This window comes from Vombatus ursinus, unplaced genomic scaffold (genome assembly GCF_900497805.2).
Source record: "Vombatus ursinus unplaced genomic scaffold, bare-nosed wombat genome assembly UNPS02014841.1, whole genome shotgun sequence".
Lineage (NCBI taxonomy): Eukaryota > Metazoa > Chordata > Mammalia > Diprotodontia > Vombatidae > Vombatus > Vombatus ursinus.
In genome coordinates, this window is record NW_020954619.1 from 27654853 (window position 1) to 27678665 (window position 23813).

Here is a 23813-nt window from a genome sequence, read left to right on the forward strand (position 1 = left end):
TATTTATTAATTACTTACTATGTGTAAAATGCTTTACTAGGCTCTAGAGAAACAAAAACAAAATTGAAATATTCTCTACCCTCAAGAAGCTTTCATTCTACTGGGAGCGAACAACATATATGTAGATAAGTGTGCATATATGTGTATGCCTGTGTGAGTGCACACATGAAACACACCATACTACAATGAGGTGAGAGAAATGTCCAATGTTTGTTCTTTGACTTCTCTCCATCTTTTTTTTTCCTTTGGTCGTTAAAGGCGTTCAAATGATTTTTCACACTTTTCACCTGGAAAGCTCTCATGATTACCTGCTGATTACAGAAGATGGAAGTTTCACAGAGCCTGTTGCCAGGCTTACTGGTTCTGTGCTACCTCATACAATTAAAGCTGGTCTATTTGGAAACTTCACTGCACAGCTTCGGTTTATATCAGATTTCTCAATTTCTTATGAAGGCTTCAATATCACATTTTCAGGTACGGTGAACTGTTCTCTCTATCAACCTTTGGCCCTGAGGTCTTGTGGTTGTCATCTCTGGGGATAATTGAAGTTGAAAAGACAAAAATTAAGGTGATAAGTATAGGTATAGAATATTGATAGCTACTACTAGAAATAGAAGGAACACTGAATTTAGAGTAAGAGGATTGAATTTACCCAAAGTTCCTATTGTGCATGAGGCATCATAGGCTAGATACTGGGAGGTACAGTCAAGCAATCAATTAATAAATATTTATTAAGCTCCTACAATGTACCAGGCACTATGCCAAGTGCTGGGAATACAAAAAGAGACAATCCCTGACCTCAAGAACCTTACAATCTAATGAGAGAGACACTATGCAAAATCATAAATAGATATATATGTATGTATATATGCATATAAATATATGTATATATATAAACAAAGCAAGCTATAGACAAATTAAGTAGGAAATAATTAAAAGAGGGAAAGCACTAGAATTAAGAGGGATTAGAGAAGGCTTTCTATAGAAGGTTTGATTTTAGTTGATACTTACAGGAAGTGAGGATGGTCAGTAGTTGGGGCTAAGAAGGGAGAATGTTTCAGGCATGGAGGATAGACAGAGAAAATTATTAGAAATGAGAGATGGAGTATCTTGTTTGTGAAATAGCCAGGAGACCAGTGTCACTGGAAGAAAGAGTACATTTCAGGGAGCAAGGTAAAAAAAAAAAAACTGGAAAGGTAGGAGAGGACTGAGTTATGACATATGTAAGTAAAAACAAAGAAAAATCAAAGTAATTTTGAGTAAGATAATGTTAGTAACTGAGGTGATATAAGACACTTATATAAAACAATTCTTAACCATTAGAACTGTCCTACAATGGAATATATTTGAGATAGTGAGCTCCCTGTCACTGAAGCACTGAAGTGTTCAATGAGAGCCTAGATAGTGATCTCTGTGAGATGTTAACTTATCTATCAATAAGAACTTATAAAACACCAACACTGTACCAGTGACTATGTGGGGTGCTAGGGATATAAAAACAAACATGAAACATCCCTTCTCATCACACTGTGTGAGAAAAATAGCAATGTATTTACATATAACAGTAAATATAAAATATATGCCAAGTAAATGGAAGTTGTTCCTTTTTTTTTAGAGGGAGTCCAAGAGAAGGAGACCAAATAAAGTAACAATCATGACTGCTTGGAACTTAGAACTCAGTGCTATGCTGTAGTTATAGCTAATTTCCTCATTTATGAAATAAGCCGGTTAGCCTGTAAGCCTTGAAAGTTCCTTCTAGATCTTATGTTCTACATACCTAGAGTTAATTTTTTTAAATCCTATATTTTCTGGTTATGACAATATTTAGCAGTGAATGATATAGTTATTTACTGATGGATTGTGATTTTTCTAGTTTCAATTAATCAAATGTTGTAGAAGTCCCCTATGCTTGGATGCAAAAGAAAAAAATCCTCCATATGCTTTGGAAAACTTTGTAGTTGCATAGATACTCAAAGTGAACTATGAGAAAGCATAGGAAATGAAACCTTAAATGGAAATATAATTAGAAGAAAAGCCATTTAGCAATAATGTCCACAGTGTTTACAACAGAACTCTGAATGCAAGTAGTAGACCACAAACAGTAAATCAAAGCATAATGACAGTATAATGAGTGATATTATACTCTATTAGAGTTCTTTTTTTTCCAAATGGCTCGTTCACTTTTCACAATCTCAAACAGAATGCACTTTGTCAAAATGAGCAATTTTTATTGAAAATAATAATTTGGGTTTACTAAGAGCCAGAACAGCTTTTAGAACATAGAAAGTCAACATTATAGATGTTAGAGAAAGTAGTAACAGCATGTGTACCTGTGTAATTTTTTATAGGACTGGGTTTGGTATCCTGTGCCCCATGAGATTTGAATATGTCTCTGAGACTTAAAGTCTGAAATTTATAGTAGTTGCCACCAGATGGTTGTATTGGTTTAAAGTGAAGCAGTGACCCAAAGGCTCCTAATTTATTTAGACATTTGAGAAATCAGGAAAGAAACCACTCATGCAGTCCTTTTTTGAATTTTGAAGGATTGTCATGTGGAAGAGGGTTCAGATTTCTTCTGCTTTAGTTATAGAAGGCAGATGGTTAGATTTAGGTTTAACATAAGGGGGAAAAAAACTTCAGAATTAAAACTATCAAAAATAGAATGGGCTACCACAAAAAATAGTGGTTTTCAGGAAAAAGTGTGTTGGAGGACCACTGGCACAGAGTGCACAGAGATGATCCCTATTCAGACACAAGTTGGACTAAATGGCCTCTTTGGCCCTTTAAGCTCTGAAATTCTGTAATAAAATTATTTCTAAGATGACGTCCAGCTTTAAATTCTATAACCCAATAAATCTGATTCTTTTAACTCTATGCTTAATATTTTTAAATTTGAGTTCAAATGAATGAGGTATTCTTGAGATGGAAAATACTTGCCATTTGTTTAATGATGGAATGTTCTTTTTTTTTCTTACCTGTTCAATATTGGTTAAAAAAAAAAAAAAAGGACAGAGCTTTTGTTACTTTTGTAGGACTCTTTATTATAGCCATGGTATAGTATAAATGGTACCAGATTTGGAATCAGAAAAACAGAGCCCTAGTTTTTGCTTTGTACTTACAACTTAGGGAACCCTTGGCAAGTCATTGAAACTCTTTGGGGCTCAGTTTCCTCATCCTTCATGAGAGAATTGGATTAGATCTTTGTTGGTCCAGAGTTGTTCCACCTCTAAATATCAAGGTCTTAGGACCCTATTTATGTATTCCCTTGTTTCTCAGCAACAGCATGAGAATCAAGGTATTTTTATAACAATGATTTAAATTAATTGGGAAGAAGAAATCTGAATGATTAGGAAGTAATTATTGATTATTTAATTTTTAAAGTATCTAAAAGTTGTTTTAATAGTTAAGTCTAACTTAATTAGCAGTGAATGATATAATTATTTACTGATGGATTGTTGTGATTTTTCTAGTTTCAATTAATCAAATGTTGTAGAAGTCCCCTATGCTTGGATGCAAAAGAAAAAAATCCTCCATATGCTTTGGAAGACTTTGTAGTTGCATAGATACTCAAAGTGAACTATGAGAAAGCATAGGAAATGAAATCTTAAATGGAAATACAATTAGAAGAAAAGCCTTTTTAGCAATAATGTCCACAGAGTTTACAACAGAACTCTGAATGCAAGTAGTAGACCACAAACAGTAAATCAAAGCATAATGACAGTATAATGAGTGCTATTATACTCTATTAGAGTGTATAAAATTTTTACTATGTTTAGAATGATTTTATTAATTAATAGACACAAATTGTCAGAAGTAGTTTGCATACTGAATAGCTGGCCACAGAGGCAGGATAACCTGGGTTCAAGTCACACTTCTGACATAAATGATCATTTTTAGGCAAATCACTTAATCTCTTAATGCCCCAGGAAATTATCCAAGGCTAAAAATTGTGGAACTAGAGCTTTAGAACTTGAGTTAGGAAGACCTGAGTTCAAATCCAGCCTCATATACTTTCTAGCTATGTGGCCCTGGACAAGTCACATAACTGTTAACTGCCTGACGTTCTTCAGCTGCAAAATGGGATCATAACATCTACCTCACAGGGTTTTTATGCGTAACATAGGTGCTTAATAAATGATTATTCCTTTCCCTTCCTCTAGAAAGGGTTTCTTCCTCAAAGAGATCTTAGTCATTGACACAATGGAAAGAACACTGGCTCTGGAGTCTAAGGACCTAGGTTCAAATCCTAATTCTGATACTACCTGTTTGAGCCTGGATAAGTCACAGCCTCCCTGAGCCTTATTTTTTTGGGGGGAGGGGCTAGGCAATGGGGTTAAGTGACTTGCCCAGGGTCACACAGCTAGTAAGTGTTATGTGTCTGAGACTGCATTTGAACTCAAGTCCTCCTGACTCCAGGGCCAGGGCTCTATCCACTGCGCCACCTACCTGCCCCAGCCTTATTTTTCAATAAAATGAGGGTGTTGGATGAGGCGGCATTCCAGCTCTAGATCTATGATCTCGTGAAAGCGAAGTCAAGTAAATGCAGACTATATATATCAGCAATTGTTTTCAAATATATAGACACCTTCTAGTCTGAATAGCTTGTCCGTCTAGGTTCTTGGTAATAACTCCTTCAACAGGTCTTATTTAGCATGCAATTTTGTAAAGGGGCGAGGGGAAAAGATGTGATTGAATGGAATCACAACAGTACATTTGAACTCCAGTTGTGATACTACCTTTGTGACCTTGGACATATTGCTTAATTTCTTTTAACCTTTCATTTCTTCATCGGTAAAAAAATGTGATTGGGCAAGACTATACTATTATAGCATGAGAGGATCACGTGTTTGAAGTTAGATACTCTCAAAAGTCCTCCTGGCTTTAGTTGTGTTAGTCTATGTATTTCATTCCAGGCCTGTCAAGATTTTTGATTTAGCAGAGTTTAAATTAATGAGGTTTTATTGATCTTTATGCAATTCTATGTCAATTGTTCAATGCCTTGTATAGTATAATACTTTATTCTTGATGCATTCTTATCAATTTTCACCAAAAATAGTCAGCATTTATTGAATGCTACTGTTTGCTGAGTGTGTTAATAGCAGAGATTTTTTTTCTAAAAGACCCTGCCATCCTTAAAAGGTTTAAATCTATATTACAATATATAACACATTAAAAAGGAAAAGATAAAGTGGAAAGGGTAAAAGTAAAGCACATTCGTATTATATACACATACACACATGCTGTCACAAAAGTCTTAGAGCTGTTTTCAGTTTTAAGTTGACTAAGACTTTTGGGACACCCCTGTATAATATGTGTGTGTGTGTGTGTGTGTGTGTGTAAAAATATCCAGTAGAATCTTCTTCATAACTCTGATGTTATACAACACTAATGCATACTTTATCTAGATAGATGTTACATCAAATTTATTTTTTCTATATATATTTTTTCAGGATATTCAAGTTGGATTAGAGTATATCTAAATTTATATAATTCTGGATGAATGAAAAAAATTAGCTGTTTAGTGTACATCAACCATTGTGATAAGCTCCGAGATTCAAATACAAAAACAAAAGTTGTCTCAATTCTCTAAGGGTTCACATTCTAATGGGGGACAAAACACATAAAGAAGAATAGTAGCTAAGAAGGGGTGATAAATAATAATAATAGTATTTATATAGTACCTACTACATGCCACATACTGCACTAAGCGTTTTACAAATATTATCTCATTTAATCCTCATAACAGCTCTAAGAAGTAAGTGCTATTATTATCCCCATTTTACAGTTAAGGAAACAGAAATTGTATGACTTGTCCATGTTCAAACGGCTTAAGTGGCTGATTCTGGATTTGGACTCAGGTGTCCCTGACTCCAGGTCCAGTGCTCTATCCACTGTGCCACTTAACTGTGTTTTGGAAAGTTACAACAAAGTAGATTGACACACCTTTTTCCAATGGCAATGCCAATAATGATTTGATTATTGTTTTAGAATTGGAAAATAGTAGAGAATGGGAGTGAGAGAAGGGAAAGGTAGCTGGCTAGGAAAGGATCAGGTAGTAAAGAACAGCTGGGGATTGCCTAGCCAAATACAATGAGCTCTTTTTTGAGGCATCCACATATGAGGTTTGGCTTGAGGTTGTAAATTATTTACATAAAAGGGTTAAGTCATTCAGGACATAGTCAGTGGTCCATGCAGCAAAATAGTTGGAGGAAAGAGGGTCCTCCAGTATAGGGAAGAACCATATTATAATGGTATTCTACTATGCTATCAATAAATAATAGGTGGCATTTAATTGGGTTTTAAGATTTGCAAATGCTATCCCATTTGATATTCACAAGAATCCTGGGAAGTAGGTACCAGTATAATCTCATTTTACAAATGGAGAAACTGAGGCTGAGAAAAGTTAAAATGACTTGCCCAAACTAATAAAGTTAATTAGTATCTGAGGCAGCATTTGAACTCAGGTCTTCCTTCTTCAGAGTCCAACAATCTATGCACTGTGTCACCTAGTATGTAAGTGCTTAAAAATTGTGAAGTGAAAGTGAAGATGGGCATTATCTAAAAGATCATTGCTGAAGCTGGAGGGAATGCTTGCTCAAAGAGTGGAGATTATAATCTATCTCTGAGCTCTTTGTTAAGCTACTCACCTCCAAAGGTAATAAAACATAATTTGCATTTCCCAAGAGATTCAAAGTCTAAGGTACTTTATCCACCATGAGCCTGTGAGGTAGGTATTGGGGGGAAAATACAGAAGAGAAAACTGAGGTTTTAAGAGATTAATTGTTCATAGTCATATCAGGTAGTCAAATAACCGCATTATCATGCAATCACGTACTACCTCTTATAAGGGAATCCCATACCCTCTCTTTAAAAAGGGAGCTTTGAACAGCTCTAAAAACAAAAACAAGGCCCCTAGTTACAAAGACAAGCAGTTATGATCCAAATCCCCTTTCCCCCACCTTGGGGAGTTTGAATATCAACTGGCTGCCAATTTCCCCCTGCATTCCACTCCTCTCCCCAAGCAAGAGTCAATACTTGTCTTGAACTTTAACCTATAAGCCCAGTTCCAAACCCTGCCACATAAGTATGCTATTAAAAACCCATGCTGCTTCAACCTAGGTTGGTGACCTAACTCCAATCTAGGACCCCAGAGCTCTGTCTTCCCCTCCCCCTGGCTTCTGCCCTGCAACATAAGTGAGAGATAAGGGAGATTACTGCCTTTCCCGGTACTGAGACCTTGTTATTTGGAACCTCTGAAGTCTGTACTAAGACACCTGTACCAAGATGTTGAGTACTTCTTGAGACACGACAAGTAGTTCCTACCTTGAAATGCTTCATTTTACTTTATAAATAGTGTATGTGTTTCTTTAGAAGGTAACTCTTTTACAGGTTGTCTGCTCATCATCACATCATACTAAAATATGTTTTATATGTGAAAAATGGCAAAAAAAAACTTTAAATGTTTTGGGGAAATGAAATATATTTTCAAGATGCTTTGAGACTTTGCAGTAATTAAACTTGATTTATCTATGTGCTTCTTATGATACTGCATCGGACTAATTTTCCTTAAGTATCACAGAAATTAAAGTTGGAGACATTGGAAATCATGTCTTTTGCCTCTTTTTGTACCCCCAGCACTTAGCACAGTACCTGGCACATAATAGGTACTTTATAAATGTTTATTGATTATCCAAATCCCTCATTTTTCATAAGGGGAAACTAAGGATGCAGAGATGTGAAGTGAACCAGGTATTCTGATGGTAACTGCAGTGTTTTCACCATGTCAATCTTTTATAATTTTGAAAGCAGTTCTCAGAGGAACAAATACTGTTTTGAGCATGGCAGCATTGCTTGAATAAGTGTGAAACCCCTAAGATAAAGCTCCTTTGATATAGTCTTTCTTGGTTAGATTTAGGGGAAGATAAGGGACTTGGACTGGACTTTTGATTTCTTTGCAATAACAAAGAGGAACCGAGAGGAAACTGAGGTTACCAATGGAGATCAGGAACTACACAGCAATTTATAGCGTTGTAGGACAATTGCCTAGGGCATCAAGGGATTAAGTGACTTGCCCCAGGGTCACACAGTCAATATACATCAGAAACCTGACTCGAACCCATGCCATCCCTGCTTTGAAGCTAGCTTTCTTGTTGCCTCTCAGAACAAAACTTTGTTGTTTGTTTAAAAAAATAAATCCCAATATTTCAGTCAACTCTGATGTTGAACAATAAGCATAGGTATTATAGACTGAGTTCAAATAGATTTTATGGACTGAGTTCTGAAATTTTCTCTTTCTGAAAGTATTTAGGTATTATTTCTGATTACTGTAAGTTTTTTGCTCCCTTTTCCCATACATTTTCTACTTCTCTTCTTGAAACAGAATATGATTTGGAACCATGTGATGATCCAGGTGTTCCCGCTTTCAGCCGAAGAATTGGTTTTCACTTTGGAGTTGGGGATTCTCTGACCTTTTCCTGCTTCCCAGGATATCGTTTGGAAGGTGCAACTAAGCTTACCTGCCTGGGTGGGGGACGTCGTGTGTGGAGTGCACCTCTGCCAAGGTGTGTGGGTAGGTGGTCACATGATTTCATTTCATTCATCCAGTGGGGGGCAGGACATGGCATACATCAGGATAGTAAAATTCTAAGCAGACCTCAGAGGGCTGTAATTGCTATCTCTGAATTTATAAAGATGAAAGAGAGAAATCAGAAAGTAAAATGACTTGTAAAATAATTTGTGAAAATAAAAAGACCAAAGCTAATAGATTCCTTAGGAAGAGTGAAAGAGAGTATTTGAAAGTGATGTTGAGGATGGGAGGGAAGCTGTTGGTCTCTTTTTAATTTAGTTCCTTGGCAGAATAATAGCTACAAATGACCAAATAGCAACATTGTGAGCGTTCAAAATAAGCTTAATTTCCACACTCAGTGATTTCAGATTACGTTAGTAGAACTAGGCATTATTATCAGATTCTTCTATGAAATGATTTCTTCTCTTTGTGCAAACGGAACTAATAAGAGTTGTGTTGTGTGATGGGCAATGTGCACAGTAAGAATTCTATGAGAGATTTGCCATGGTGTAATGGAAAGAACAATAGATTTGAACTTAGAAGACTGGGATTTGAGTTCCAGACTAGCTATTTATTACCTATTGGTCCTTAAACAAGTCCCTTCCTCACCCTGGATGTCAGTATCCCTATATGTAAGATGAAGAAGCTGAACTACATGATTTCTAAGGTCCCTGTTAGTTCTAAATTCTGATTTAAATGTCTCAAGACTCAAAGAACATAACCTGCCCATAGCCAGCCCATAATACATAGTTGCAGAGTGGTTCTCTGACTCTGATATTCTGAAAATATTTGCTTGGGGGGGATGGGTTATGTCTTAACTTTATGGAATTTTGGAGTTAAAGAAAAAAAATTAACAATGAATAAAAGGAATACTAAAAGTAAAATGAAAATAGATTCATGCTTTTTAAAATCAGAATTATCACACTTCAATGCTTAAATGGATATGTGATCTCATCCATTTGGGCATTCTTTCCAATGACCCAGGTCACCTCCTTACCTTGGGTTCTTCTTGTCCATCTTTATCCACAAATCCTCCAATGGGATCCTAACAAGCTGAGAGCTATCCTATAATTCTCTTGACATCCTGCAGATACTGGTTAAGCAGACAAGCTGACCACAGGTTATCTTTAGCTCTTATGTGATAACTGGCTCACTTGTCTAAACACACATTTCTCTGATGACATAATTTATGTCACTTGTATCACTTAATTCTTGGTTGGCAATTCTTGGTCTACTCATGCAGACCATATGCCTCGCCATTTACCTTTGAGTAACCCTCAATTTTAATGATTTCAAAACTATGATAGTATTAAATGAATAACCATATTCCTTGATAAAAAAAAAAAGCCCCATTCCCTAATTTAGAGAATTTCTTTTGTGCATTATAGTGTAGGAGAAAGGGTACTATATTTAGAGCCAGCGGAGCTAGGTTCAAATCCCAGCTCTGCTGCCTACTACCTAGGTGAACTTCAACAAATTTCTTACCTTGCTATGTTTCACTTTCCTTAGCTATAAATTGAGAAAATCAAATTAGCTAATCTCTTAGATCCCTACCAACTCTAAATCTAATGACTTTGTACTTAAGTCTATGATCTAGTCTTCTCCCTATTTATAATATTCAAAAATATCCTAGAGACATTTGATTAGAAGCAAGATTTTCTAATCTATTCTTTTGACCTACACAAATGTTTTCAAATAGGGGTAGTGGTGCTCTTCCTGGTTCTTTTTGAACTATCAAAATTTTTATTACTGTTTTTTTTTCAGGTTTCTTTCTACTTGGTTTTTAAGGAAAATAAATTTAAATTTATTTAAATTAGTGAAACACTGCTATAATGCTATGGTTCCTTTTTACATATCAGATTTTATAAGGGTTTACCAGGCTCTGTGACTAATTTTATAAAATATTCAAAGTTACAGCTGCAGACTTTTACTTATCCCATTACATTAAAAATTTCTCTCTAATGCATGGCATAGTTACAAATTATCCCTTGGCAATTGAAGCTGAATCTAATCTTGTGTTTTATAAGCAATTTGGAATAGTTTTATACTTTTCTTCCACCAGTATCCTCATCAGATGCCTCCCTCAGCTAGGCATGGAGGGGATCCTGAGTTTTGTCAAAGTTTCTGCCAAAGCAGTGCAAACTATTGGGAAGTCCTACCAAACTAGAAAGGCTTTAATGCAGTTCTGGCAAATGACCTTTGTCTTTTTCCAAGGAACAGACCACAGGAATATAAAAAGGGCCATTTCCATGTTATTAGTGTTTTGGGCCATAACAATTCATGAGACTACTACTATTACTTCTATTAGTTACTTACTATTACATGGGATTTTGCATCACAGTTGGTGAGAGGTGTACAGACATGAATGAAATTATGAATGCTTACAAGAGGAACATATTTTTATATTATAGCTACTGTTTTAAAGTAAAAAGTAAAAAGAAGTATTTTATGATTTAAATAATGAATCTAGGGGCAGCTAGGTGGTGCAGTAGATAGAGCACTGGCCCTGGATTCAGGAAGACCTGAGTTCAAATCCGACCTCAGACACATAACACTTACTTGCTGTGTGACCCTAGGCAAGTCACTTAACCCCACTGCCTAAAACAAACAAAAAAAAAATGTATCCTGTATGATAACTTTTCCAAATATTATACTTTAAAATTTTGTAATCATAGTTAGTTTTACAGAAATATGCTTTCAGATACATGGATAATCTAGAAAATAAATTAACTGTTTCTGTTGTTTTATTCCTATTTCATTTTAATTAATTTGGCTCCATTACTGAACTTTATGTGGTAATTTAATTTTGATATGATATTAAAAGTAAAGTGTGCTCTTTAGTAAAGAATATTTGATTTATTTTAAATCACATTAAATTTGTTACTTTAAAAATACATCAAGAGGAATTATTGATAGAACTTTAAACACCACAAAACTTGAAATATTTCAAAATGATAAGTAATGGTTTGCAGATGGACTTTTTAGAGTTAAAAAGGACCTTAGCAGTTATCCAGTTCAACTTTACATTTTAAAAAGGAGGAAGTTGATGCCCAGAGAAGCTGAATAACTTGTCCAAGGCCACACGTTTCTCAACTATTAATTTGAATTAAATTTATTTACATTTTTCTTACCTACATTTTAGGGGGTATAAAGTAAAAATAAAATTCTAGATTAAAATCCTTATCAAGTGTCACTTTAATCATAAATCATTTAACCTCTTGAGTTAATACTGGTAAACTCTTAAGTCCCTTCAAGCTCTAACATTTTTGCACTATGATTTTGGAAGGTATTTATTCCAATTCCAAAAGCAAATATTTATTTCTTGACAAGTGCAGTGATATTTTTGTTCAGAATGATTTTGTGAAATGAAGTTCAACTTATTGGATCTTGAACACTTAAAATATTGAACATTTATTTCCCAAAATCTTAGAATTTCAGGATTTAAATGAATTCAGAAACCATCCTAGTACAACTCATATCTGAACTTATTGGTATATTGTACCTGCTACACAATTCTGCAGTTATCTTTTATTCACTTTAAGACCTCTAGTGAAGGGAACAATGCTCGCTGCCAAGTTATTCTACCCTACTTTTGGAAAGCTTTATCAGGAACTTTTTCCTTATGTGGCAGTCTATCTGTGGCTGTTGTGGTCTGAGAGGTTGAGACCCCTCAAAGACTGGCTTACAGGACGGGGTCGTCTGGAATGAATTCACAGATTCAAACATTCTTTAAGTCAAGGTGGTAAAAATTTATTGTTATACTTTTCAGCAGGCAAGGATTCTTAAGGAACCTGCAAGAAACTGAGGATAGAGCTAGGGTTTATATGGAAAAGGGCATGGGAAAGGAATGCCAGGGATATCAATTAGGTAATCCAAAGGTCCAGGTGTCTTTGGGAACTATGGATGGGAAAGTACAGGGAGTATAGCAGACAGGGAGGGAGATGACAGAGGTATGGATCTTGGGAGTCTGGCAGGAGGAAGAGTCCTTGGGCCAGCCAAGGACAAAACTCCTTGGGCTGGGCAAGGCACCCTTCTCTCTCTGTCTTGATGAGAGAATGCTCTGCAACAAGGGAAATCTTTCTCACAAGACAAGAACTTACTAAGGAATTGGGAGGCTTCTAGAGACGTGATCTGAGGGCTGGGGCTTGAGCAGCCCAGCACTCTCTCTCTCAGTTTTGTGTAGCTGCTCCAGGGAGAGAGATAAGGGTCTTGCTAGGGCCAATGCATGAGTAATTGCTAGGTCCAGTGTCCTTGGGCTGGGGAGTGATTGTCAGAGATAGTGTTTCTAAGACTAGGGAGAAATCAGGGTCCAAGTACAAGCACAAGCACCCAAGCACCCCATCATGGACTCTTGCCCAACTAGGAACTCATACTCACAGGTTGGTGGCCCCAGAAGGCAGCTGACTACTTTTCTTCTGAAGTAATCCTCAGAAATCATAAGTTGCAGAACTGCTGCTTAGAGCCCCTACTGGTTTGCTTATCATGAACAATAAAGTCAGCAAATGGTGTTTGTTGTTTGTCCTTTGTTATCAAAGAGGATCATGACATCAAAAGGTGATGCCATGATGCTGTGCAAAGTCACCAGCCTCACTTCCTCCTCCAGAGCCATCTGGGTCCAGTGGCAGAATATAGATCAGGACCATTGAAGATGGCCCTGGATGCAGTGGGAAACCTTGGCCTTTTTTAAGCTAAGGTCTTTTTTCGAGTTCTAACTTTGACTGAGGTAACATCCATTCAATGATTAAAGCCAGGTAAGAAATAAGGCAGTGAATGTCCTCCCTTACCTAGTAAAAACAAAACAAAACAAAGGGGAGGGAGAGAGACCCTCAGGGTTTCTGAACAAACCTAAATGAATACTATTTACGTTCACTATGAGCCATCTGGGCCCAACAATGACCACTGAGTGGGGCTTGGGCTTGGACATATTATTGGTCAACCAAAGAGAGTCAGAATGAATTAAGTTTAAGGCATGGTCTTTAGGAAAAAAAGTCTAGCTGGTAAACCCTGAGATACCTTGCTAGGTTTCAGCCACCAAAATGTACATTCCTTTGGACAGAGCGCAGGCAGAACAGGGTGTCATACTTTATGTGGAGAGAGGGAAATTGAGAGGGGGAGGGATTGGGGAGGTCAGGGGAGGGGAGAGAAGATGGAAGGAAGGGAGGGAGGGAAGAAGGAAGGAAGGAAAGAAAGAGCAAGCTGTGTTGCCTAACTGGAACTGGCCTGTTGGGTCCCCAGTGGGGCAACTCAAATTACATAGTTAATAAGTGGCTGATGATGGATTTGAACTCAGATCTTCCTGATTCCAAGCTCAGAACTCTATATACTGTGTCACCTAGCTACCTCTGAATGGAAGAGAGGGCAGCCAATTTTCCCCTGCATGGCTGTCAGGACTAACTTTAAGTACTCCTGTCTCTTATATCCACTAAGATTTGGTTTAACAATCTCTGAGACATTAGTACTTCTGGTTCTGTAGCCAATTAAAAGATGTTGTTATCATATAGTACAAGCCCCATAACTGTTTATGACCAGAAACCAGCTTCCCCCAAGTTTCCATGTGATTTCTTTGACTGAAATCAAGTAGGGAACATCTATCCATGCTCCAAGGACTTGCCTACCATTAGTCCAGTCCATTGCATTATAGTTTTATCAAGCCTAAATCAGCTTCTCAACAACTTCTATCCAATGCTCCTAGGTCTGCCCTTTTCAGTCAAGTAGTCCTAATCTAATGCCTCATTACTATCACAGCCCTTCAAATTCTTGAAAATGACTATTATGTTATCCATAAGTTTATTTTCTCAGCTAAATACCTCTAATTTCTTTACTTGAGCCTTATGTGATATAGTCCTCCATTCCTGGTTGCCATCCTCAGGGAAACTTTGTTATCCTTCCTATAATATGGCACCTAAAAGTGACCATACTTTAGGTATGATCCAAGAATGAGTACCACAGAAGTCATACTTAATTTTGGACACAAAATAGTAATAAAATGTGTTTGCTCTGTTGATCTGTTTGTTTGAAGAAACCTAACTACTTCCATTTGAGCTGCCCAATAAATTGTAGTGGCTACATTGTCCTCCCCATGGTAATTTAGTGCTTATTAAAAATATCAACTTCTGAGTTGTTTGTCTTTATTAAGAATGAATTTCCATATAGTTGGTGGATATCTATTTCATTTACATCTATAGTCCTTTAAAAATATTACTTTGGTAATCATAAGCTGACTGAAAGGTACTGATACCTTTGAATATTTAAAAGTTCTAGAATCTAATGAACATAGGTTCATAGACTTGAAACTCAAAGATATTAGAAGTCATATAGACTTTTACAAATAAGTAAAACACTTCTACTCCTTTGAACTTGAGCTGTTATAAATACTTATCCTGCTGACCTATGAGCTCCTAATATAAACAAGTGTATTCTCTAGTTTCATTAAGAGAACTTATTGTAAAGAAAAGGTATTGTAAGGATGCTTTGTTAAAAAACAGCCCAACTGTTATAAGGACGCTATTATTATTAATTATTTATAGAGTGTACTTGGTATCACACAGGGTAGAAACAAAGACACATTTCTTTCCCTGGGGTTTTACAATCTATGTTATACTAGTAAGCAATCTGTACATAAAAACCCAGCTCAGCAATTTAAAACTTCTAGTAATATGTCTGGATGGATAGATAGACAGATAGGTAGATAGATAGATAGATAGATAGATAGATAGATAGATAGATAGATAGATAGATAGATAGATAGATAGAGAAATCTTTGCTGAGATTGGAGAATATTTAAAGCAATGAAAGACTTCCTAGAAGAAACAAATATTAAGAGCACATTGGTGTCAAAAAATGCAATTTGGAAAAAAGACAGAAAAAGAGAAAGCAAGGAGTATTGGGATGGTGGTATGTTTAAGAAGGCAAGTCAATCAAGATTTGTTTATGTAGAGAAAAGAAGCTGGGCAGGAGTCAGGGAACATGGTTCTAATCCAAAGTTCTAACGTTGTTCCCTCATTTGTAAAATGGGGTTACCAATACCAATACCAATGTACTGCCTTTCTCAGAAGATGTTGTGAAGAAGGCACACTATAAACTTTAAGATGCTACATAAATGTGAATTTCTCAAACTAGGAAGAGAATGATAGGAACTCCGGGAATAGTGAGAGCAGAAAGGACAGAAGAATTAGCAGTAGAGGAATAGGATTTGCATCATTGCCTTGATGTTTATTTATCATCTCTGTGGCCTTGAGCCAGCCTTTGAGTTCTCTGGACCCAAATTTTTACTTAAATGAGGAAATAGGACTAAATGTCATCTCAAACAACTTCCTCTAGCACTAATCCTATGGTCCTACAGGATTTGATCAATAAAAGAATGAGAAATCAATCAGCAAGCATTTATTAAACACCTACTATGTGCCAAGGATTGTTCCTGCCCTCAAGGAGCTTATGTTCTATCAGGGGAGAGAACATGTACATAAATAAACACAAATACATTTAACAATAATTATTATAACAACATCTAGAATTTATATAGCACTTCAAGGTTTGCAAAGTGCTTTACATGTTATCTCATTTGATCCTCACAACAACCCTATGAGGTAGGTGTTAAAATCTCCATTTTAAAGATGCCAAAGCCAAGGTATAGAAGTTAAAAGATTTACCTAAGGTCAAAAGCTAGTAAGTGTCTGAGGCAGGATTTGAACTCGGGTCTTCCTGACTCCCAGTCCAGCAACCTGTGTTTTCTGTCACATAACTGACTAGATATATACATGTATGTACATGAATATACATATATACACATATACACATATATACATATATGCATATACATAAAGACATATATTAATATATACACACATGGAAGATCGGGATTTTTTTTTTAATTTAGAATGTTGTTTTAGACAGCTTTGAAGGAAACACAAGGGATTGAATCTAAGAGACAATAGTGAAAATGAAGTGCATTCCAGATACAGGACATGGGCAGTATAAAAGCAGAGAGATGAGAAAAGCAGTGTTACATAGAAGGAATAGCAGGACAAGAGAACCAAAACAAGCATCCTCCTTAACATCTGACTCCATCCTTTCAAAACCACAGCCATTTCCCCAAAAAAGTTATTCCCAGGATCCAGAGCTCCCATCTTTTAGAAGAAAAGACATCCTCCTTCCTACTGAGTGAACATTCCTCCACCCAAAACAAGTTTACATGCATAACAGTGGAGTGGTAGCTATCAGAGACAGCAGCAGGAGTGATGGTCAAAAATTTCGTTCTCCTTTACTGTTACCCTGTAACTTAAGCAGGCAGGGGATGTAAAGCACCAGCTGGAGTTTAAGGCCTTAATTATGAGTAAAGAAGCTCTAGCTCCAAATCTGAGAACAAAATGGTTTTGGATTGAACTGGGGAATCTGTTCATCAGTTTTTGGCCCCAGGTCCCTGGAATTCAACCATAAACCATTCTGTCTCCACCTAGCCAGCAAGGGTTAAGTACAGTCAGGTAATGCTTATGAAAGCAAGACATGTTTCAGGGTTTATAGAACTTTTTTTTCCCCTTTCTCTGTCCCACCCTCACAGATGATTGATGTATGATTTAGTATGTTTGACTTGAGCTGTTCTACAGACACAATGATATGTAGCTCAGGGGGAGAGGTGGCCATAATATAATCATGACATTTAATTATATACACCAACCTGACATACATTTAACCATTATATCTTTCAAAGAGGCCCTTATAAAAAACACTGATATTTATGGGAAGGTAACTTAATGAGCAGAAAGTCTTTTTATCTGCTAAACAAACAAACAACAAACATGGAGTCATAGAAAGTTCAGTAAAACAGTTTTCTCAACTATACCATGAAAGTACAGGATGGTGGAAAAAGTCCCTGCTTTGCTACTTAGTACCTATATGTAGGGATTTGCTAGGAAATGTTTAACAAATGGCTGAGGGTGGTGGTGGGGAGTGACAATAACACACTTTTAAGTTTAATCTGTATTACCAACATTTTCACCATCATTTTTTTAATCTAGACAATCAACAACAAAAAATAAATCAAATTCTGATTTGTAGTATTTGCTGATTTTTGAGCTGTAAAAACACTGAAAATGTAACCCATCAATTCTCCCAAGACCCGGAGGCTGGTTTCAGCAGATCCCTGCATGTGCAGTCCTGGGCAAATCATTTACAGAAGATCAGGACTTCAGAACTCAAAGCTGCAAAGGTTTTGAGATCATCTAATTCAGGGGTCAGCAACTAAAAATGTAAAAATCATTCTTAGCTTTCCGGAAACAGATGGTGGGCTGTATTTGGCTTGCAGGCTATAGCTTGCTTACCTCTAACCTAGTCCAACTACATATTTACAGATGAGGAAATTTTGGTGCAGGAAATGGAAGTGATTTGTGTACAAGTTTACACAGATAGGAAGTAGTTGAGCCAGGACCTGAAACTGAGGCCTTCTCACTCCTTTCTGTGCCACAATTTTCTAACTTGTAAAATGAGACAATTAGAATAAATAATATCTAAAGACTCTTCTTCCTTTACCATATTATGGTTTATGGCTGGTTCATTTTTTTATCTGATCTATAAAACTCCTAATATTAGATGAAAAGTGAATTGCTGGATGTTCAATTTAAATTAAGATTAACTGAATTTTCTTTAAAAATATTTTCCCTTAACTTTATAAACTTTTAACCAATTCACAGAGCTCCACTATTTATTCTTACTACATAGCCTAAGGGGATAAACTGTTGTGTCCTTTTAGATGCAAGTTTTGCTTTCATTTATTAGGAGTCTTAAAGAATAAACACAGTTGCTTAAGAAAAAAAGAAATCAGATCCCATATATTATGTACCATTTCCTAAACAGATAATAAAATCCTTATTGCCTTTGCAGAAAAACACTGTAAGAAATCAAAATTAACAGAATAATATAAAATAATTATAATAAAATTCAAATTATTGTCTTTTATGTTCAACAAAGTTGTTCCAGACAGCATTCTTATTCTGTGTATGTCCAGCTGAACCATTAAGTGAGTAACCTAGAATCCTTGCCACACTATGTTAGAACAATGCTGTCATTTGTAACTAGGACTAGTGTTGGCAAGGCCTCTCTGCCACTTTTTTGTGTGCCTGGTGGTCTGGCTGAACCAGCTTTGTTCAAATAATCTCTACCTTGCTTCTAATTATTAAGCAACAAATAAAATCAGGGCATAGAGTGTATTTAGGCAGTAAAAATATAGTGAAGGGTTTAATTATTTTCTCAGGATGGCTTTTTCTTGGAGTCCTACTAGTTGAAAATTATCTGAAAATTCAAGAATATAATATAATCAGCATTGTGCTACTTAGCTGAAAAGAAATATAAATTAACTTAATTATTACGCTTCCCCAGTGACCCTGTTTTCCAATCAGGAAGTTCAAGTCAGCAACCATTTATTAAGGGTCTATGATGTGTATGTAGTAAGTGGACAGAGAGTCCACCTCAGGGTCAAGATCTTGATTCAAGCCCTAGCTTAGAAACATACTGACTTTGTGATCCTGGGCAAGTCAATTAACCTCTTGGTATCTCAGGCACCTCTCTAAAACTGTAAATTATAGAGATTGGCAGAGAGTGTTTCTTCACCTGAAATTTCCTAAACCAATTCAAATATGGTTCTTCTACACACATATATACATATATAGGTTTTTGCATGCATATGTATGTATATACATATGTGTATATGCATGCATATGTATGTATATACATATGTGTATATGCATGCATATGTATGTATATACTTATAAGTGTATATGAGTGTGTATATGCACACATGTATGTATGTGTGTGTTTCCACAAGAATTACGCTTTCCTGGGTAAAACAGAAATGAAAACTTTTCCTTTCTGAATCTCACATTTACCATTTTTAAAATGATGTACTTCATTTCTTAGGGCAAATTTTCTCCATGCTCCCAATTCCATCAGAATGACTCATCTTGATAGCATTTTGAGCAAAACTTCCACTTCTATCTTTTATCAAAAAACAAATAGTAGTGGGAGTGGGGGACATAGAGAGAAGTAAGAAGTAGCACATAGTTCAGAGGTAGAAGGGACCAGAGAGATCATCTTGTCCATCCTCTTCATTTTACAGATGAAGAAACTGAGGCCCAGAAAGTAAGAAAGAAAGAAGCTGAGACCCAGTAATTCACTTACTAAAATGTAAGAGAATTGGAACTCAGTCTTAAACTCTAACTCCAAATCCAGTGTCCTTTCCATTATACAAAGTGGAATTAGTATATTTAAAAGTTAACTGCCAAAAAAATACTCAGTCAGGTGAGTGAGTTGAGTGAGATAACCCCTGAGATCTCTTTCAGCATTCTATTTTCTATTTAAAAAAATACTACAAATATGATCAGAGAAACATAGAACAAATTTGAGGTAATCTAACCTAACCTCCTCTATTTATAGATGGAGAAACTAAAGTCTAAAAGGAGTAACTTTCCAAGGTTACAAATGAAATTGTAGAGCTATTTTCATTTTCTCTTTAATTAAAGGTTGTTTAATAGACCCTGAGAGCTATTTAAACATTCTCTTTTTTTTTTTCCTCATGGAGAGGGAAGAGAGCAAAATGCTTACTGCCATTCAGTCCCCAAAATACAATGTAAATAAATGCTCTGCTGTAATATTTTATAGTCAGAGGGTAAGTATACATCTGAGGCCAGGACGAGAACATAACAGAAGATAATGAAAAAAAACAAAACCTTTTCTCTTCAAGAGACTTTTAGAGTATCAGAGGCCAAGGGGTTCTTAGAGATCATTTAGTCCAAATCCCATGTTTTGTAGAAGAGGTAACTGAGACAAAAAGTACTTATGTGACTTAGCCAAGGCCAACACATGTTCAGTTTCAAAACCAGGTCTAGAACTCAGATCTGGTGTTTCCTGCTATTGTACTCTTTTCTTTACACCATGATCCCTCATAGGACTTAGGGAAAGGAAGGGATAAAGAGAAACAAAGGCTTGGAAATTGTAAGAACCTAGGAGATTATCTGAGCTTAAATTAATATTTAAACTAGTATTATAGTCACCAGGGCTTTGATGATCCATAGTACAGTAGTGGGTTTATTAATTTAGAAATGCAGTGATAGAGCAGAGGGTGACCATAAATTTGTAATAGTAATTTTATTATGTATCAAAATGGCTAATTCTTTCTTTGAATTCGTTTTTAATGTCCCATTTTCTTTAGCTGAATGTGGAGCAAGTGTTACTGGAAATGAAGGAACATTACTGTCTCCAAATTTTCCATCGAACTATGACAACAACCATGAGTGCATCTATAAAATTGAAACTGAAGCTGGAAAGGGAATTCATCTTAGAGCCCGAAGCTTTCAGCTCTATGAAGGAGATGTGCTCAAGGTAAATGGGAATTTAATTCAAAGTCCTTTAACTTCTTTCTTTTAAATATTTAATAGTACCTAGTTCTTTAAAAAAAAAAACTATTGCATTTCCTCTCAAAAGATTTATCCAATAGAAAATCTGGGTGTCCTAAACCACTTCTGTTTATATTCTGGATAAATAGGGCTTTGACTCTTAAATGGGTGCTACATATTTCCTCTTTCTTTTCTTATATGGTTCCAGGCCTTCCTGTTTATTCTCACAGCTGCTTAATGTTCACATATTAAATGGGCATTTTCTTAAAGCTCCATTTCCATCGGAAGTAACTCAACTTTCTAACCTTTCTCACCCTAATCTAACTTTCTGTAGTTCTTTCTTTGCTTTCCAGCCTGATCCCCTACTACCCCTCTAATTTGCATATCCTAGACTTGAACCAAACTGTTAATTAATCATCCTTCAAATACATCCCATGCTTTTCCCATTTCTATTTTCAGATTGTTCCCTTTCCTTGCAATATCCTTCTCCCTTGACCCCATCATCTCTTCCTTTTGATAATTAGTCCATCTCTAAGGCTCAGAACAAATGGCAAATATTTATGGAAGCTTCCTGTGACCTGAATAGCTAGAAGCCCATTCTCCCTCATTTGATTTCATAATGTTTATAGTCCTCATATGTATTCATAGTATTTCTAATTTAGGCTATATATACATACATATATATATATATGCATATATATATATATATATATATCCCACACTATATAGTAAGCTCTTTAAAAAGAACATTATATCTTATATGTCTTTGTTATCCCTCTGGTGCATTATATATAGTTGATACTTAAAAGAACTTTTTGAAATAATGGGGGGAAAAGTATCTCTGATCTGGTGAGATTTTAGGCTTTAAGCTTGAGGAATTGGTAGACTATGCAAAGCATCAACAACAATGACAAGTTGCCAAAAAAAGAAAAAGATGGAAAAGACAATAACGTCCAGGTTGCCTATCCATTTCTAAATGACTTGTAATAGAATTTGCCAGTGGAATTCTTCATGCTATTAGAAGTCAAAAGCTATTTATGGACTAAAATATAATCCTTCCTTCTAGTGCTGTACTTAACAACTTTTCTTGTTCCATTTCACAATTTTGGAAGACAAATTTATTCCTGCAACAATCAGAATTATTCTAATAGTCTTTCCAAATCTCATACTGGCAATGCCAAGGACTGTAATTAAGAAGTTATTTTCATGCCCTAAACCATCACAGTTCCCACTGTCCTGGAGTTGAAAGACTCATGCTAAGTATCTCTTGCCTGAATTCTTTGATAAGTATCTATTCTCTGAATTCTTTGATAACCTCAAATTTGGAAGTCAATAAGAATTCAGAGCAAAATTTTAAGTAACTATTAACTGAATGCCAGAGCCAGGTGAGTGATTATAGGTGCCAAGAACAAAAGAGGGATAATTATTAGTGGGGAATAACAAAAAGAAGGGACCTCTTCATAGGTGACTGCATATGGTTTTAACCTATTGATGTTTAATAAATGTCCCCCCCTAACACATACAAAAAAAAACCCACATATACCTATTAGGAAGCTGTCTATAAACTAAAATGTTTAGATGATTATCATAATCATTTTCTTTTGGAAATGCTGCCAAGCTTCTATCTCTGTTTAGTCCATATAATTTTCTTATAGTTCAGTGAAATCTATTGCAAATAAAACTGTTGATTTTTTTTATATTTCATTAACTTACTCAGGAAACACATTTTATAAAACTCTAATCAGAGTATTAGGAGTGAATAAGTAAAGTATACAATAAAGTCCAATAGCAGTCACCTTCCATCCCATGGTGTCTTTCACAAACTGTGCAGTAATTGCCTTGCAGAAGAAAGTCAAGAAGCTCCAAATCTTCATTGTTGCTCCCATTGTGATCTTCAAAATGTTCACCCAGGGCTTTGTTTAAAAAAAGGAAAACATCTCAGTAGATGAATACCAAGTCCTTTGATATAATATAGGAATTCATAACTGTAGGCTGATCTCTCCTGCATTTGCCTCATGCTACATGCACTTTAACTTTTGAGTATTCTTAACTCCACTTTGTAATCATCATTGTGATTGTGGCTCCCAAGCCATTGCACTAATATGCCCAGTTCCTCTTCTTTATGATGAGCACCCTTTAGTTACATCTCTCTTCTTATCATAACCACATAAACCTGAGGAGAATTTCCCCATAGATTAAAAGTACCTGGCTGCTTCAGTCCCTTCAATTCTGCCAGAGGGAAAAGGGTGTGCAGTGGGGCACCATTTCTCCTTTCTTTTTATTCATCTTCTCATGAACAGCTGGACATAATTGAAACAACTGGACAATAACAAAAAGTGCATAGACATTGAAGGAAGATATGGTTTGACTTAATGTAAAAGAAAAGTTTGTACAAATTAGAGTTGCCTAAAAATGGCACTGACCACCTCACAAAATAGGAAGCAACCAGAATGCATAAGTAGAGGCTGAATTTGATATTATATTATGATATATTATGATATTATGATCAGTGATTTTTGTGCAGCTGTGTTCAGAGATACTTCTAGGGACCTGTAAGTCTTCAGTTCTTCAAAGGTGGTATGATCTAAGGAGAGGTATGTTTATTATTCTCCTGGCCTGTGGTCTGGTCTGTGAGTGACTACAAGCATTCTTTTCTGTCCTGGAACTGTGACAAGGGTCCCCACTCCACTGTGGCCACAAGCTGTGCTGTGCTAGTGCTCCTCTTCACCCTGGGACCTCTCAGGACTGTGACCTAGATCTGAGCATAGGCAAAGCAACAGAGTTATACCTCAGTGCTAGCAAAGAAACCCTTGTAATCTCCTTCTGACCATTGATATATATTATGATATTATATTATGATAGGA

At 36.0% G+C, this 23813-nt stretch overlaps 1 protein-coding gene across 1 annotated transcript in view; it reads left to right on the forward strand.

Annotated features, from left to right (window-relative positions):
• CSMD1 (CUB and Sushi multiple domains 1) overlaps nt 1-23813 on the forward strand; it is a 2488924-nt gene that overhangs the window by 1928341 nt on the left and 536770 nt on the right. Inside the window, exons 20-22 of the mRNA XM_027840340.1 lie at nt 259-474; nt 8381-8569; nt 20766-20935. Of these exons, the coding sequence (XP_027696141.1) occupies nt 259-474; nt 8381-8569; nt 20766-20935 (575 nt within the window). The remainder of the gene's footprint in view (nt 1-258; nt 475-8380; nt 8570-20765; nt 20936-23813) is intronic.